The following is a 19420-nucleotide window of genomic DNA, read 5'->3' as shown; positions in this document are numbered from 1 at the left end:
AGAGAGAACGAGAACGAGCGAGTGTGATGCATGTTATACAATACACCAAGCGGCCGGGAAAGACGTGATCAAAAGAGTACCACAGAATCCTTGTTAGAAAATAGTTACGATTTAACCAAACTTACCTCTATCAAATATTGCGAAGTTTAGGCGCTAGACACCTTCAAAGTTTTTTAATTATTTCACATTTACACAAATATCTCGAAAAGTCTATATTACATTTTATTCACATTAAAACTGGTTTTCATTTATTTAACATCACTTTTTTTTAGAACATGATTTTGTTATAAAACCAACATAAGGTACGAAAGTACTTTATTCTAAATACAATAATTGTGCACTTATATATATATAGATAAACACTGCGTTGAATTGCAATCAAAATAATCAAGTGTGCATAACTCTTCAACGTCGTAACTAAATTACAACTAAACTTTGTTGGCGACGAATATGTTTATTTTAATATTGAAGTTTAAAGACAGCAAAAAATATAAAAAAAAAATCGTTTATGGTTCATTTGAAAAAGCGTACAAATAGGATTTTTTTGTCATTGCGTAGATAAGAAACAAACAATGAAAAATAAATTTAAAAACACGAAAGACGAAATGTGCACGCAATAAACATTCCTCAAAAACAAAAGGGATTAAGGTGTTTATTACCGTCGTTTGTTTTTTTTGGGGCTTCTTCATAGTCAACGAAAAATAATTTTGCATTTTAAAAATATGACCAAAGGATTAAGTGGACAGCCCGCACACAGAATGCGATAACGAACTCGATGGATTTATGGCCCCAACCCTTCTAATGGTCGGGGATGCACGTGCGCTGCACAAAGACAATAGCGAAGATAATTTGTTTGTTTACAAAAAAAAAGTATACGATTAAACGAGAAAGAATGAGGAAAAAGATAAAATAATTATGTTAGTGAAATAATGTTAAATTGTGTTATACTAAAATTAATATATGAAATGTCGTCGGCACAAGTGACCTTTACAATAACATAAAAAACAATCTCAAACAAAAAGCACTGAAAAGTAACAAAATAATGTCATGAAAACCCTCTAAACTCTAAAGAAAGTTCTCTTCTTTCTTGTAACATTTATTGTATAATTATTGTTATTTCGCAGTCGGTGTCGGCCGAAGTAAATAGGTGACATTTTATATTTGAGATGTATTAAACATACTTACGTTTATGTCTCTTCTTACTGCATTTTATTTGAGATTGATATTCTTTTGAATATTACCATAATACGAGTATGTCTCACTGTTTAATAGAAAACTTGTGTTGTCTAAATTTAGTTAGTTCTCTAATTCCGTGAAGTTGGATGGTCTATAAAAAAATGACTGAAAAGGTCAAGTGTCCATCATTGTCAGTGAAGTATATAAGTGTGTGTAACTAGTGCATGCTATGTCATTAATATCGTACAGGCAGTAGTACATCACCCCAATCGTCAACATTTTATTTGAGTATATTATATAACTAAACTATAGATAGGATTAGCGCTCGCCCGAGATTTCGTAAGCGCAGTAAAAAAATAGCCTAAGTTCTATAGAAAGTCTTGACAAAATCAGTCCATATGATTCGGAGATTATTCGTATGGCCATTTCCCGCTTGCGCCCTATATTCGTAATATAAACCATAATTAACTTTAACTGTTAACTTTAACTTGCGTTAAATTTTCTTAAATTAAACGCTTTAACGATTAACGAAGTTAAATTTTTATTTAACGAATTAACGATTAACGAAGTTAACTTTTTGATTAACTGTGCCCACCTATGGTTATATAGTTTATTTATCAATGTTATAATAAGTTTCCTCTGATGTTAGAAGTTTTATTAATAAATCTATATTAATAAACAAAAAGTACGTAAAAAATGATGTCTGTTCGTGGGCCCTTAGCTAAAATAAAATAAAAAAATATTACCAAATTATACATAAAATTAAATGTTCAGTTGTTGGAGTATGAGCAAATGAATATCCGGGTGCAAATAGTAACAGATAAATGTAAATACTGCACAAAAGTTTTGATTGTTTTCTTTTGAATATTATAACATGTCTTCTTACTGTTTAATAGAAAATTTATGTTGTCTAAATTTAGTTAGCTCTCTAATTCCGTGACGTCGGATTGTCGATAAAAAAATTGACTGAAAAAGTCAATTGTCCATCATTGTCAGTGTGTATATAAGTGTGTGTAACTAGTGCATGCTATGTCATTATTATGGAACAGGCATTAGTACATCGCTCCTATTGTCTAAATTATATTTTAGTATATTATATAACTAAACTATAGATAGTATTAGCGATCGCCCGAGATTTCGTAAGCGCAGTAAAAAATAGCCTAAGTTCTATTGAAATTCTCGATAAAATCGGTCCATACGATTCGGAGATTATTCGTATGGCCATTTCCCGCTTGCGCCTTATACTCGTAATATAAACAAAAATTAACTTTAACTGTTAACTTTAACTTGCGTTAAATTTTCGTAAATTAAACGCTTTAACGATTAACGAAGTTAAATTTTTATGTAACGAATTAACGATTAACGAAGTTAACTTTTTGATTAACTGTGCCCACCTATGGGCAGAGCTATTAGTAGCGGCGCCTCCCCCTCGGATCCGAGCGAGGGGCCCGTTCACTTTGTAGTAGCCGGTAAGCCACCGGCGTTTGAAGCGAGTCCATGTTGCTTTGTGTGGCCACTCTGGCAATATAGTCAACTAACGAAAAAGAGTATTAGTTTCATTTTTACAGTGTTGTAGTGATTAGTACCACGTTCGTACGGAGGCAAACATACAAATATCTTGTATCACATGAAGCTATGGCTGAACTTTGTTATGTATGCATATTTTTTAAATATATGTATGTCCTGTATGTGTGTATACGTGTGTGTATGTGTAGGTGTGTATGAAATGTTACAAGATCTTGAACCGAGAAGACAAAAGCTGGTTTTGATTAGTATCCTTACATGTTTCAATATTCTGGAATTTGATGAAAAACTTGACTTTGTCAAAATCTTGTACTCGTAACATATTAGTACACAGAAATGCAATCGTGGAACAAATATCTCCATAAACTAAACCATTGCCATCCCTAGCGCTCAAATACAAAAAACATTATTGATATATCTATATGTTCAAACACTCCCAAATATACTAAATAAAAATTCACCATAAAAAAGTTTTGGCTCCCAGCTGTTACCTTTTTTTATTTTGTAAACAGTGAATGTGTTAAGTATCAAAAATACCAAATCTAGATTAGAAAAAGATATAATTATTAGGCACTTGACTTGCAATCTGCAGGGCCTAGGTTCGAATCCCGCTATGTACCAATGTGTTTTTCGATTTAGATATTCACATTTATCCGACATTCCTACGGTGAAGGAAAACATAGTGATGCTGCCTGCACATATCTGAGAAAAAATTTAATGATATGTGTGAAGTCAACCCGCTCTGGGCCAGCGTGGTTGACTATGACCTAGTCACCCCTAATTTGGGGTAGGCTCCGAGCCCCTCAGTGGGGATGTATAGTGACCTGATGATAATAATGATGATGATATATTACATGGTTATCACTTATTCAAAAGTACATTTAATAACTCGTAAGTATGAAATAGTCACATTTTGCCAGTTGTCAAATTTTATATGGACAACAACTAGACAGTTTACTCCAGCAAGAGAAACTGATTGTTTCAAACAGCAGCAGAAAATATTACGCGCTTAAATTCACGAAAAAGTACGTAAACAAACAAATGCAACAAGTGCCGAAAGGCCGCGCACGGACTGCGCGTCTTGCGCCGCGCATTTGGATCTTTCAGCCGTCGTAAAATTCCGTTTTATCTCCGTTATAAAAGTTGCGGAAACAGAAGCAGAAACGGATGTTGAAAAGCACGCGGAACTTCCGCACTTGCGGAAACGGAAACAGACATCCGTTGCATCACTACTCACAGTATAGTCTACAACTGCTTCTATATAAAAGACTGTGATACCTTACCGCGCTTGTGTACTAATTGCTGGTTCTAATCTCGCTGAAATTGCAGACACAAATTTTTCTGCTTTTAGGAATTTTACTTATACAAGAATAACAACTTTTCTCGTCATCTTGGACATATGTAAATGTACAAATTCAAAGTAGTATACTAATATCTTGTTATAAATGCTATAAAATACAAGTATCATTCGATGACTTCAGCTTTCTTTATAGTAGAGTATCTTAATTTTCTCAGCCTCCCCAAATAATGAATCAGCACAAAATGAAACATCTTTAAAGTAGGAAGACAATAATAAACCTTTTTACATAGATAATAAATTAACAGAGCACGTTTACTCCGTAAATGCTAATTTATTTTGACACGAGTACGATACAAGTAACAGGTGTATCGATTATTCGTAATTCGGCGAGATATCGCTCGAGTATTTCGAGTGTTCGCGGAACGGCGAGTGATTCACGATGTTTTCGTACGACGTCCGCGTCGGCACCCAAGTCGAAATCGGTGTGTATTTTTATTTTCCTTTGAGAATAGAATCGAGTCTATTAATTACAATGACGCACTCGGCGCCTTGTGTTTCTGATCCAGGGAAAATCGAGACGTTCCGACTTCGCCGAGCGTCTGTTTTATGTTCCAACTCGATACTTTGACAATACTATCGTTTTCATAAATTATTTTAGTTCTATATATTCTGTATTCATACAAATTGAGAAATATCTCACGTTATCTTACCCATGCATAAATAGAGCCGATATTAATTGCTTTCAATGATAGTTTATTGTCATAAAGTAGGTACAATCCTTTTCAAGGAAGTTTAGAGTTTAGCGTATAAATATGGAAAAAATGGAATAGATTGTGCGTTTCGTTTGAGACGAAGTAGTGCTGAAAGAAGGCTAATCTTACTAATATTATAAATGCGAAAGTTTATATGGATGGATTTTTGTTTGAAGGTATCTCCGGAACGACTCAACGGATCTTGATGAAATTTTGCACAGATGTAGAACATAGTCTGACACATAGCTAGCATCTAGTAAATGGACAGCTAGTCTCCTAGTGAAAAAATTAAACTTTTTTTATTTAACGTTTAATTGAACACGAAAAAAGTTTGCTGTAATTATCTAACTTTTTATCGCAGATATTATTATAAATTATCGAGACATAGTATTATCATAAAAGCCGACATTTGATAACACTGGCCATTATCCATTCAATGCAAAATCATTAATACATAGGCAATGTTTCTACAAACGATAATATGAATGAATCCGTCGCTTCCACCAAGGTCAGTTTACTTACGCGGACGGAGTCACGGGCGCGCATTGGTTCATGTAATAAAATGAGCGAAGTGATACACTAAAGTCTAGTACACACTTCAACAGTTTTTCTTTCTTACTTCCCTATTTTAATGAAAATTAAATCTACACGCTTGGGTAATTCAGGTTTTTTAATGGCTCTATTTGACATCATAGGAAGATGAAATTGAGAAGCCTCTGAAAAAACAATATTAAGTTCTTAAACCTTTTGTGCTTAAGGTATGAACTAATTTTTGATTTGTCAAACAATGTCAAAATACTCAACCATATTTCTATATTGGTTTTAAACAACACTCCAATACTAAAGCCAGACACCTTCAGTTTAAACTGCATGCAGTTAAAACTAAAGGTGTGTAGGCAAAAATCTTGTATTGTAAATATTGTCACAATCATGTTGATCAAATCTATTCTAACTAGAGCTTGTTAAAACTAACACGACAGGTAATAAAACAATTCACTATGTTGTTTCACATATAATGTAACTCTAGTATGTACAAGTCTTTAGTCTCGTCGAGAGATGTCGATTCATGTTCACATTTGAATGCCAATACTATTTTTTCGTAACGCAAATATTTAGAGGAACGAAGGTCAAGGTGAACGATCGCGGCAAATCCCATTCGCTAACTGATAACTTAGGAGCTCTTGTTATATAAACAATTCCTTTAATCGAATGTAATATTGGAGTTGTTGAGTATTGAACTAGTGTTTCGGAGAAATGTTTATACTACGATGGAAAATAGAACTAACGATATTTTTGTAATTTAAGAAATAGAGTTGTTCATTGCATATCCGTTATTTAAAAAAGTAATTTTAATCATCTCAGAAGCAGCAAAATTTGAGAATAACCAAAAAAACAGACAGTACGATGAAGAAAATCGGGACGGTTGAATTCTGTATGTGATTATTTATTGTAAAAATTTAATATATAAGCTATTATACATTTAATCATGAGCAGTAGCAATTATTACTGTAAACGACTTGTCTTAAAAGAGTTATATTTCCAGGACCTGTCAGCTGCAGATGCGGAGGGTGTGTGGAGTCCAGACATCGAGCAGAGCTTTCAGGAGGCGCTGGCTATTTACCCGCCATGCGGTAGACGCAAGATCATCCTCTCCGATGAGGGCAAGATGTACGGTGAGTCCGGACATGCTAGAGTAACTTAAGTGGTTCAAACACGTATTGCCAGAATGTTCCATTCATAGACGTAGTAAAACGACTATGTCTCATTAGAACGTCTAAATATTACGAGAGAACTGTGTTCTGTCGTATTCACTGCGGTTTATTGGCCTAGTCTCTTTGATTGATTGAAGTGCTTTAGAACCCTGTAGATAGTATAATTAAAACTAAAAAATAAATGGGCGCCAAAACTATAATTTGTCAACTAAGGATTTTTATCAGAGAATGCTCAAAGTCCACAGAGTTTGATTATTTAATATTTTAGCTAAGGTTTTGCAGTTTTCGCAATGTAATAGTCACTTAACAGAATAATATTGCTCAGTATTTTAAGAACAAATGTTTTTAAAAATAAATGCACAAGTCAATAAAACGTTAAAAATGCCATTTCGTAGTGACCTCGGAATACCTTCTGTGACTTATTATATAGATTAAAAATAATTGTTAGACATTCTGAAATGTTATATATGTATGTCAAAGGCAATTACTGTATAAAGTATTTCCAACAGTTTTTTTTTTTGTTATTAATTATTGCTACGTGCTAAGAAAATATTTTTTTAGTGCTTGATAAGTGAAACTAGCTTACAGTTAAGTTCCGCGTGATTTTATGTTGGATTGTTAAGTAATTTACTTCATGTAAAAATAAAATTAAAATTCAGTACAAAATGTTAGATATTGTCCTCAAATGGCTATAAAAATCCGTAATAGTCATTCCCCTTCTTGTTATGGATATTATTGTTTTTCTCAATGGACAGAACATGGGACATTATGGAACACGTTCCAAAGGAATTCAGTGGTACAAAGGACCGTAGGGTGTATCACGGAAATGCAATAATGATTACCCTAAAGGATTTAACAGGGGTAAAAAAGATTTTGTTATTATATAATGATATATAAAGCTTAACTTACAATTTAAACTTAAGTGTTCTAATTATACTATTTGAATCATTTTAACTAACAGTAACAAAATAATTTAAAAAAATAAAGGAAACAAACGTAACATGGAACTAATTGAATGAAAATAGTTAAAAGCAATGGAAATGCTCAGAAATTATGCTAATTATTGTTGCTACCTCGATAATATATGACGCAACATAGTTAGCGCTAAACATACAACATAAATACATACATAATATGTTACAATATTCATAACCACAGCGCTGATTTTCAGCTTTAGTAATTTAGACTAGGCTTTTTCGATGCTTTAAAATTATTGATAAGAAGTATTTATTGATAAATCTTTTCAGTTGTTTGCTAATCAGTTGTTATTAATTTAATGTAGTAAAAAATAGATGTGGTAAGTATGATGTTTTTTTTTAGAAATATTGGAGAGTTAAAAGAGTGCTAAAACACTCTTGTCTCTGACTCAATCTATAGCTGTTAAACTCTTTGATAGCATCTCTCTTAATAAACGTATTGCAAGGATATTTATAACGCAACGTGGGCGAAGCCAAATGCAAAACTTAGTAAAATATAAAACTCAACACGTCAACAGATGCTAAATTTGCGTCTGAATCATCTCGAACATTGTTTCATTGGATTTACTAACACAACATAACTTATTTATTTGATATCAAGGTCGGGAAATTAACAATAGCGGATTCACGAGACAAAAGGCGGTAGACGCTGACGGGAGCCGACACCGACAAAGCGGTTTGCAATACAATTCCACGGAAAGACGCACACCAACAATTATTATCTGGCGATCGGTCCGTGTGTCCGATACCGGGAAATGGACACGTATCTTTTCTTTCTAATACTACGTTAGAGAACACGAGAAAATAACTCCCAGGTGGTCGTATACAGGGAGTTATTTATTAGTTTTATTGTGATTACTGGGCAATTCTAAATGAAGTCGAGGACTTTATCTTACAGTGAAATTAACGCGAATTAATTAAACGATGTTGAGAACAATAGCTTAGAAAAGCTTAATTTAGAGTTATGCGTTACCTAATACAACGTAACATAAATAAGGTGTTAGCTGAATGCATATCTTTGTGCTTTTTATTTTTAGTACTGTCCTGACAAATTTATGGTTAGTGGAGTTCCATCAATTAAAAAAAAAAAACTATAAAGATGCCTATGCTAATGCCATACCTAACAGAAATTAATGTTAAAATTAAGTGTCAATTGCTAATAAATCTTTAATTTATTAATCTCTTCACAAGTCTAAAGCTACCTTGTAGTATTATGTCGGATGGAATGGGTTACAGAAAATTGACTCTCGACCCAATTCAAAGTCGAATTCATTAAGTCGCGTCAATTACAAGGAAAGCTCGGCAGTTGATACGGCCGTAAGGCAGACGGCAGACGAACATTTTTTCACGTTGCTCTGTTAACTCAGGAAGCTCGTTAACGCGACGTGACGATTACCACTTAAATGAAACCTTTTCCCTTCAAGAAATCAAACAGAACAGCGCCCGGAAATCTTTTGTACTTCACAAACCCCGAACGATTATTCACACTAGTTTTAATTTTTAATTATATGTTGCAATATCTATGTTTAATTAATGGATTACTAAATGATTTAAAAAGACATATTAATCTACAATCACCTGTTTTGTACTGTAAAAAAATGAGTAGCAAAAAATTGAGCACCTATTCTTGCTAATCTACATAATATAAGGTCATGGTCCTTGCACAGTCCTGTTGTAAAACATGCATCTACTGCAAGTTCTGCTACTGTTTTAAATATGTAGCCTTGTAAAGTGCGAGAAGGCTTTTAATTTTTTTATTGCAAAAACCAAAAATCGATTACTACAAGCCAGTATATTGACTGATCATTTGTCAATGTTTGCGATACTGGCAACTGACGATAATGTGTGAAGTATTGTGAGAGACTTTCAATGGGACATTAGGAGAGCGGCCAACGACAGTGACAGTAACACACTTTTTATGTTGGCAGTTTCGTTTAATGATCAACTACAATAATACGATCATTGATCCAAATCAAACTTAAACAAAAACAAAGCTCACACTTACAAACTACTCTTAAATTAACTGCAACGAATCAAGTTGTTAAATACTTATTAGTGCATTGTTATTGAAAGAGCGTTATAAGTGTCAGTATGAACCCTTACTAAAGATAAATGAAAACACTTTTGTTCTTCGCTTTCTTTTTCTTGAAGAGCCATCTCCTGCCGGAGGTCGGCTATCACATTGGCTATTTGTGATTTCGACGTTACTGCGCGGAATATTGATGATGTATCCAGATTTTACCATGCATTAAGATTTACTAGCCATGAAATTAGCTTTCTTCCTGGGTTTCTTCCTTGTATCTTTACATAATACTCCGGTATTATATGGAGCACTTATCTAACCTTTTCAAACTTCCATTATTCAGACCTTCTAGCAATCTAGACTCTCAGTAGGTACAGTTGTCGGCACACATGGTGATTTTTCAGCGGAGTTTCGTAGATGCGTACGTAAGCCGGCACAATTGACGTGGAACAATTAAAGTCGTCGGGGGCCATTAAGCCTGCGGACTGCCATTAAGCCCGCGTCAGACCAACATTACACGGCCGGGTTTTAATTAAAGGACTGTCCGCTAAGCCCGCGCCGGATGGAATTGCTAAACAAATCTACATCAGACGCCGTGTCCACCTTAAGTGATTTAATGTACGCAAAGAAATGCGACGTTTTAATAACGCCTCGGACAAATTGTTTATTACATTTAAGGTGAATTAGAGATGTTTCTGAGCATTATTTTGTAAATTAAACCATGTTATTATTTTGCCAATGAGTGAAAAATGGGACAAATTATATTTGTCTCTTCATTTTTCATTTATTGTGAATTAAATAGACTGTTCAAAAATAAATCACATAAAATATACAAACATTTATACATCTGGAACACCGCGTTCATTATGTCAAGATACGTTAAAAAGGAACTTGAACTTGCTGTAAATCATGCTGATACTTACGGAATATTTCTTAGGCGAAGCAGTTACCACTGCAGTCCTCTATAAGTCCAATTGACGAAAATGAGAAAGGCCACGTAGAGCCACGGTGTCGGCACTAGTGTCCATATAATTGCGGGCACGCGCCTCGTCCAGACAATATATGAGCACATTACTCGCGGACGTGTCGGCCCGGCCTTAATCTAGCTCAAGTGCGTCACCCTTGTCCGTCCGTCTGTTCCCTCGCCCTCGGCTCGCACTTACCCGTCGCCGTCCCGGATTATCTCCGGGAAATTACAAAACTGTCCTCGCACCTATCGCCTATATTAACCATGACTCGATTATTTGAAATGACAAAATCTATCTACAATTGTCTACATTTATCGTTCTTATTATTTAGTCAGCTCCAACTGTAACTACAGTGTTCCTCTTGTATATACTTACCCTTTAAAAATGCCAGTAATATGTTACTTCAGGAAACCGCTTGCTTGTTTGCCACCTTCTAAAGTATGCCCAATAATGAAATCGTTAGCAACGTCTTCATTAATATTTGCACACGCTAAAATACAATTGGGTCAAGGTCTTAGGAAATGAAATATTCCAATCTTAATTTACGGTTTTCCATCGCTTAGTTCAAATAAGCAATATATATGTTATCGGCGGCAACACAGTGTGCGATAATTTAGCTGAAAAGCCGACCAAGCGGCGTGGTGCGGTGGAAAGCAGTTGGCAACAGTTAGCCTACAGAGCATCGCCGGCGTCGCTGCAGGCGTTCGTGAGTTAAGACATTCAAAACCGCTCAATATCCTGGCAGTATGAAAGTTTCGCCGGAGCTTCACGTGGTCCGGGGGCAGGGAGCGCGGCGGGCGGCGGGCGCGCCGGGAGGGCTAAACTATGCGAAGAATGCGCAATTAGTGAGCGAGCGAGCGTGTAAGGGGCCCGCCACCGAGCGAACGCAGTAAGAAAATATAAAGAAGGGGCGGGTTTCGCTCCCGTTGTTTAGCGCCCCGCCCGCCTTCGGCCATAACTCCCGATTGTCTCCCGCGCGGACCTCCTTACGGCGTCTCGGCTCAACCCTTCTCGAGGCTCCGCTGCATATCTTCTGTTTGGGTCAGCGTGAATTTCTGCCTCGACCTCTCTGAATGTTTCTTTTATTGGAACACGCTATGTCTTTGTACTTTCTTCATTTATAACGTCTTTGAGCGAACACTGATTACTATGTACGTAATTTTATTACATCCAATAGTGCAGAACAATCTATACGTTTGGTATATAAACGTCTTTTTTGTGAAATTCGTCTTGTTTTAGGAATTCACTAATCTGTAACGTTATTGTAATTTGATCACTCGATCATATATTAAGCTTTATTGATTATAATTCCTAAATTGATTGGTCCCTCAGATGTACAACAGACCTCTGCGGATTTGACTAAATCGCCAGTCTATCTTGTCGATAATCTACAATGCGTGGTTCAATTCGTATACCAATACAATTCCCTTAATAATATTTATTAAAATGTTTTATTGAAGGTCTAATAAGAATTTGTCTGTCACAAAAGCTGTAATGGAAAACAATCGCGAGGCCAAGTTGTGGCGGTCGACGGTACGTTAATGTGTTTCTGATGGTTCTTCAATATCACTCCGGTTATCATATAAATTATGTTATAGACGTTTGTAATCATAATGTATTATGTTGAATATTATTACACTAACGTCTTATTATTATCAAGATGTCCTTTAGTTCGATTTCGTTGCCATTAATATTTTATACTATACACAATCACATTTATAAGTTCTTAAATTATAATACCTATACTATCAACTCTGAAAGGATCTGATGTGAAAAGGATTAGTAAAAAAACAATTAAAGAAGCATCACGTCATCTATATTATGAAAATGATTTGTCGTAGAAAACGTTGAATATTCATGTCTCTACACGCACAATTAGATCGGGGCGCTCGAGAGCGTGGCCGTTGCCAACGGACCAAATTAGCCAACTAACCAACTAATAAATAATGATCTCTTGTTTTTCTATTCGGCACGGAATAGAAACGCAGCTCTCATCCTCTGCGTCGACTATTTATATCGGATGCACGCGACGATTCGGGTGAAGGCACTCTACACGTCGATTCTGCGGCGGTCTGTCGCCACACTTTGCTGTTTATAGCACCATCTTATTGTACCTAATTTCGTCCAAAAATTTTACTTCAACCAACTAGTCGATAGGAGGTATGTTCGTGTTACTTTCGTTGAAATAAGACGATATTTAATTACTTTATTAATATGTAAACAAATAACTACATAACATAGTCATCTGAAATATAGGTTTTTACCCTTTAAATGGCAATAGTGATATAAAATAAAAGAAGGCACGCTAAAGTTTGATCACTACATTCATCTGCTAGGAGCTGTGAGCCACAGATACAATTTTGTCTTTAATTTTTTTTATAAGAGAAGGGGGCAAACGAGCAGCGGGAACACCAAGGTGTTCATCGACGCCCATGAACATCTGCAATACCAGAGGAATCGCAGATGCGTTGCCGGCCTTTGAGATGGTGATACGCTCGCTTCTTGAAGGACCCTAAGTCGTAGCGGTTTGGAAATACCGCCGAGGACAGACCATGTTTCAAAATAAATTTTGATCCGTCTATTCACTATTAGTTAAATCCATCGCGTATTAATCTAGTGTTAATTGCGTTTCGGTAGCAGCGATCGCTAATTTTAACCCAACACCCGCCGTGAAAACTTCCCGAAACGGTGCCATAACTCCATAGCGATCCCAAGAATGTCCCGACACAGTCTACAAAACTTTACTTCACGATATTACGACTGGCTTTCACTTTAATCTTACACAATTCTCTATTGAGCCCTAAATTCTTAGCGCCTAATGAAAAACTTTACACTTGCGAATTGACATTTTAAACCACTCATTTTTCTTCCGAAGCAATAATCTATGAAAAGAGACAGTAAGAAATACTTACATTTTAACAAGACACTAGGCTTCATATTAACCATGTGTTACAATCAGAATTGGTCATTATCATTAATTTAAGAGTTATAACCTCTTACATCGCAGTAATAAGCAAAATAAATAATCTATCACCGCTTGGTTTAATGCATCAACTAGCACATAAAAGTGCCAACTTCCCTGAAATATATTCATATTCAGTAGTAAAAGTCCGGTATGATTTATGGGTATGTTATATAAGTTTTCGATGATTTCATTGGGCGGTTCAATTATGAAAATTTATCCGGCGGTCGGCGATCAATCGGTGCCTGCGTACATATGCGTGTGTGTGATGTGTGTTCGCCCCAACGAGCCGGTAAGGGGTTAATTAAATTCACAGCAACCGTCTCTCGTCGCCTCGCATTCCCCGGATTCAATGAGATTTCAATTTACTTTGGTCTAGTCGAGTCTTTCATTGTCCACGAATTAATACACTATCGAGAGAATTGGATCTCGTGGGACTCCATTGTGCTGAATGCTTTTAATACTTTCTACTTATTTTGTTCACTTTGTGAAAAGTAATGAAACAAACCTTTTATTAAAAAAAAAAAACTTTGATATACCTATGAGTATTTACGGAACAAATCGTTTAGTTTTTGATATACTTACCTATGCAATTCTATCCTGGACTCTTAAATAGTACATTTTTTTCTGATTATGATAGTAACATTTTTAATAACTAATAACGAGAGAGCTCAAATTACTTTGAAAGTTTTTTATGATTATTTAAAGTGTGGCAAACTAAAAAAAATGCGAAATAATCGCCAATAGAAAACTACAAGTTAAATTTAATGGACCGAAGAGTAGTACAGAAAATGTTTCGCTAAATATTGTTTCTTAGCATTAAATTCACCTAACAGATTTCTAAACACTAGACATTTCACAAAGATAAAGACCAACGTTACGTCGTAAGTCCGACGTCAAATACCAAAGCTGTATTTCTCAGTAAAGTGAGGTATACATGCTATGTGGTAGCCCAGCTTATAATGGAGATAATTTTGCCGGTGTACACGCTAATATATTATCGAGACGGCATAGCAGGGGAGGGAATGCGTCCATTGTAATATGCGGGATGTAGATTCGATATAATCTATTCGAATTTGCATCATTGATGGGTTGGGTTGACTTTAAATCAAAAAAAAATATTGATCAAAACAGCTGAACTACTACTGTCGGTAACAAGTACCTATAAACGTAAAGTTATTCTAAATTTAAATAAATTAATAGACAATGGTTTTATAACACTTACACAGGAAAAGCAATCGATAATAATAACTCTTTATTACTGGAAACCTAGTTTACATGTAAGTAATTGAATGGGTTTTGGGTATAACACATTTTCAGAATATACAAAAGTGTTTGGATAATTTAATTTCGTAATGTTTATTGATTCGATCGTATGAGAAATATGTTAAACGTTTTATCCAGAAAACCAATAGTTATGTTAAATGATGGATTCATCGGAAGCGATGTACGTTATTCGATGAAACTATTAAAATAAATCGGCGGCTCTCCCGTCGCCTGCTCGCATTCCTGCTCGGCTGTAGTTTCAATAATTGAATAGCTATTCAAAATATTCGGTTGCAGTTTCAATTATTGAAAATAGCTATTCAAAATATTTTCAAAATAGCGGGATTGGGAGCGCAGTCGGCGTGATCCGGGGCCACTGCGAGCCGCTCGCAATGTATCCACAATGCAAACTATCTCGCGGGTTATGTCAATTGACGAGGGCGAGGGTTCCTTTTTTAATATTTCATTCGTTTTTAATCTGTGCCCAAGTTTTTAATGTCCTTAAGAGTACTGCAATGTCCAATATTTTTTTTTACTCCGGCCAGTATGTAAACTGTTGCAGGAATTCAGGGATTTAATTGAAAACTTTTTTGGTACTATTAGAAATGGATATGTTATATCTAGTGTTAAACAAATTATTATTTTTGTTTCTATACAAAATAAATCTTAAACGTTTAATGTCATCGACTCGCGTTGCTTCTATATAATACGGAAAAAGTAAGGAGTAGTTTCTTGTACGCGATGACATGTTTAACTGCAGGTGAGCTGTGCGGTGATTTGGCCACGCCCGGTCAATTTGTTTCTATGATGTCACCGCTCTAAACACACGTCAAACAATTACCTTGCGCGGACGTAATGCCACGCTCTCGCTCGCTACTAAACATTATGACATTGTACACAATACGTGCACTAATTAATTTTGATATACAAAATTTGGATGCATGTAATCTACTATTTTCTATGCGTAAAACCATACTTGTATGAACATGCAGTTTTCATATTTCAAAATGTATCTCCATAAATTGCATATTGAAATGTTTAAATCAAAAACTACATAAACTAGATTGATTCTTTCATTCTTATTTCTTAAAAAATATTGTTCTTTTGTAATGAGTCTCCATTTAATATCAAGTTTATAAACTCGATATTCAATCAAGTAAAAATAAATAGTGAATTAAGTCAAAGTTCATTTCGTTCACAGAGTCGCCTTTTAATTTCTTCGTCACAGCGCCGTAAGCTTTCTCCATTCGTTTTATTATCTAATTAAGTGCAATAAATCGTGTTGCAGGAAGGAACGAACTCATAGCGAGATATATTAAGCTAAGGACAGGAAAAACCCGCACAAGAAAACAGGTCTCGTCACACATACAGGTGCTAGCGAGGCGGAAGCTACGAGAGATACAGGCCAAACTCAAAGTGGTGAGTAAACTCCCTTATGTCTTATACTTCAATTGTCTTATAATCCATTGTTACATTTAATCATGTAAGCAGTATGAATTTAACAATGTAATATGTGTTTCGTATGAAGCAATTCTTATAAAAAGCCTTACCAGCAATTGTAATCATAAGAATATCAATATTACCAAACAAAAGTTCTGAAATTGCGCAAAATCTCTCATGATTGCATATGGTATTCTACATCTCATTTAGTAAAAAGAACGCAATCTTAGAAAAGCGGAGATTTAATAAATAAAACTTGACTTATAATTCCAATTAAATAAATTTAACACACAATTCCGCGATAAACAATAACTGGCTAGTGTTAGTTGCTACACTGTCTGACAATATCCGACTACAGCGTTCAGTATCTCGGCTCTCTCTTAAATAACTTCCGGAGATTGAGAGCAATATAAACAGTTTGCTGGGGTTCTTCGATGATCTGGGTTAGCTCTTCGCAAAGTACGCGCTAGTCTTGAAGTGGCGAAAGTCCCTTCTACTAATACTAACTGGCTAGTATACCCAACATGAGATAACAATGGATGATGGCTATAGGACGGTGGTGTGATGAAGGATAAGGCGATGCAGTCGATGAGTACGCTGTCGAGTGCGCAGATAGTTGCAGGCCTGCCGCATCCGGCGTACCATACGGTGCGAGGCATGCCTTTGTCTTACTTGCCGGTGAACAGAACTAGATTGCCTATACTGTGTTGTTGCTTCGCCGTTGCCCGTTACTCGCCTTTCTACGAACTGATAGCTTCTAGTTAGCCTCAGCACTCACCGGAGATCTGAACTAGTTTTGTTACTAAGAAAAAAACGTATCAATAACATAGACCCTTTTGAACTGTATAACATGATTTTAAAGTAATAACATTAAGTTTATAAAAGAAGTGATCTTAACATTGTTATTTAATGGCGAAAACGTTTCTGCTACTTTATTTTTTACATCTTTTTTCTATTTCCAAAATATCGTTATTTTCTCTAGAAAGAACTCTTAAGGGACATTTAAGAACATTTTCCGTTGGTTTCTGAGTCCAAAATCTTTGTATATAATAAATCGCCATTCCTGTCATTATCTAATACCAAAATAGAGATAACAATATTTTTAAACGGGGATTTTGGTATCAGAAATCCACGATTAATAAAACTTTTCGAGGACGGATTTCGGTGCACGGACTTGTGAAGGCATGTCGCAAAGCACGTACTAGTACTCACAAGAAGTACTCGAAATAACATCACATGCGAATCGCTTTACTTACAAAATAACTCCGTGTTATCAACAAAGTGTGATTTTATAAACTTTAAAACAATTCTTTAACGTTGGTTTTCACTGCCGAATCATCAGTATAAAAATATAGATGTCATCTCTCATATTTGCTCTAGAAAAATCGAGATAACGTTATGTTTTTGTATAATTGTTTTGACAGTGAAATCGTACGTTTACATTGACATTAGTTTCTTCTACAATAAATTCGATATAATATTTATGATTAATTTTTTATCAACTTTAAACTTTAAGATCAATGTACCATAGGTCCAAAACACCTTTTGCTTTCTTTGTATAAATTAAATTAATAAATTTAATTCAAGGCTTAAATTATACTGAAAGCTTGTATTGTTTAAAAGTGTTGAATTATATGCTTCAGTTTCAGTGTGTAGAGAATTTGTTGCTCTTAACAACTTGGGCTAGTTTAATGACTCTAACAAAACTATAACATTATAAAACAATATAATCAATTATTGTTATATTTTGTACCAATGTTGTAACTATTTAAATATTCTCTTTTCAGCAATTTTGGCAACCTGGTCTACAAGCAGGCACTTCGCAAGAGTAAGTTGATAATTTAAATTTTTAATTTAAATGAAAAGACAAAACAAACTATGATTTATATTTAGAACTAAATCGTAACATTAGTTACAATTCGCAATAAGAACGTATATAATTAGATTACATGTCACTCTACCTTTTAGATATCCGTAAGCTAGTCATATAATAAAATCTTGTTTTGTTTATATATTACTAGCTGTCGCCTGCGACTCCGTCCGCGCTGAATAAAAAAAAAACTTAATAAGTAACCTATGTGTTCTTCCAGACTGCATTCTACATTTGTGCCAATTTTCATCAAGATCCGTTGAGCCGTTCCGGAGATACCTTCAAACAAACACCCATCCATCCATCTATACTTTCGCATTTATAAAACGAATTAGTAATATATACATAATACATATGTCGCGCTAACAAATTACTTATTAAATAACTTTTACTAACACATAGTTAGCCTGATGTTATTTTTCTTTTAAAGAATTAATAAAGTCAAATACAGCAAAAAAGATTCGGAATTAAGACTGTAAGCCTAAAATGTTCGATCATTTCGTTTCGATCTAATCTAGCTTAAGATCACTGAAACAGGGTGACATATATAGGTAGTAGTAGTAGTAGCGATTTATAGAATAGGCTTTCAGACTGAGACATCAGAATCAAGCATCTACTTAAAATCTTTAAGTAAGTCAAAAATTTTAGGGTTTCTGCAGAGGATAGCACCACGTCTACTCTTGTTTCCTAGCAGGTTGTAACCTATGAATGGAATATGTTGCAGTGTGAAGCCGTTCCCGGGTGCGGGTTACAAGGGTGTGGGCTTAGGTCCAGGTGTCGGCGTGGGCGTGGGCGGCGCGGCCGACGTGGCGCCGCCGCCGTGGGAGGGCCGCGCCATCGCCACGCACAAGCTCAGACTAGTTGAGTTCTCCGCCTTCGTTGAGCATCCCAGAGATGCGGATACGGTGAGCAAACTTAATACTAGTTCTAAGATTATCTTGATTGATTAATTAGTAGTTGCTAATTATCATCTCCGTGATCACAATTTAGTACATCCACAAAAAGATTCCGATTTGCAAATTCTACTTTAAGGAGAATTAATTTAGATTTGCTATTACTTTTGTATGTTGTTGGGTTGCAAACGAGCAAGCGGTTACCTAAATTCGTCGAAATAGCAAAGCGACCACTGCCCAAAGACGTCCGCAAATACAGATGCGTTGCCTACCTTTAATAGACGTAGGAGGGGACGCACAGAAAGATAATATTTCCCCTCCGTTCACTCCCCCTTCCCATCCATGCCTTATAAGAAAAGGGTGAGAAGAAAATGGGACTTTAATTAGGCCTCTAGCACATACACTCATCAGACGAAAACCAAAATTGATTTCACCTGAAGCCAGTCTTCTGTGTGATCGTGGTATTTCACCGAGCGGTCGACATTCGCACAACTGATGTTGATGTTGGCGTCTAACACTGTTTATCCTTTCATCCATCCATCCATTCAGCCTCGTAA

At 35.5% G+C, this 19420-nt stretch overlaps 1 protein-coding gene across 3 annotated transcripts in view; it reads left to right on the top strand.

The window, feature by feature from the left end:
- The window catches only part of LOC106710630 (protein scalloped), an 81333-nt gene that overhangs the window by 59124 nt on the left and 2789 nt on the right, over positions 1–19420 (top strand). For 2 of the 3 annotated variants that reach the window (XM_045677911.1, XM_045677912.1), the window contains 5 exons: positions 6296–6425; positions 15949–16079; positions 16653–16748; positions 17888–17928; positions 18695–18875. In XM_045677911.1, the coding sequence (XP_045533867.1) occupies positions 6296–6425; positions 15949–16079; positions 16653–16748; positions 17888–17928; positions 18695–18875 (579 nt within the window). The remainder of the gene's footprint in view (positions 1–6295; positions 6426–15948; positions 16080–16652; positions 16749–17887; positions 17929–18694; positions 18876–19420) is intronic. The other variant, XM_014502748.2, reaches the window with a different exon arrangement.

The sequence above is a fragment of the Papilio machaon genome, chromosome 5 (assembly GCF_912999745.1).
Source record: "Papilio machaon chromosome 5, ilPapMach1.1, whole genome shotgun sequence".
Classification (NCBI taxonomy): Eukaryota; Metazoa; Arthropoda; class Insecta; order Lepidoptera; family Papilionidae; genus Papilio; species Papilio machaon.
The sequence above is the reverse complement of the archived record's forward strand: the minus strand, read 5'-3'. Positions and strand labels throughout refer to the sequence as shown.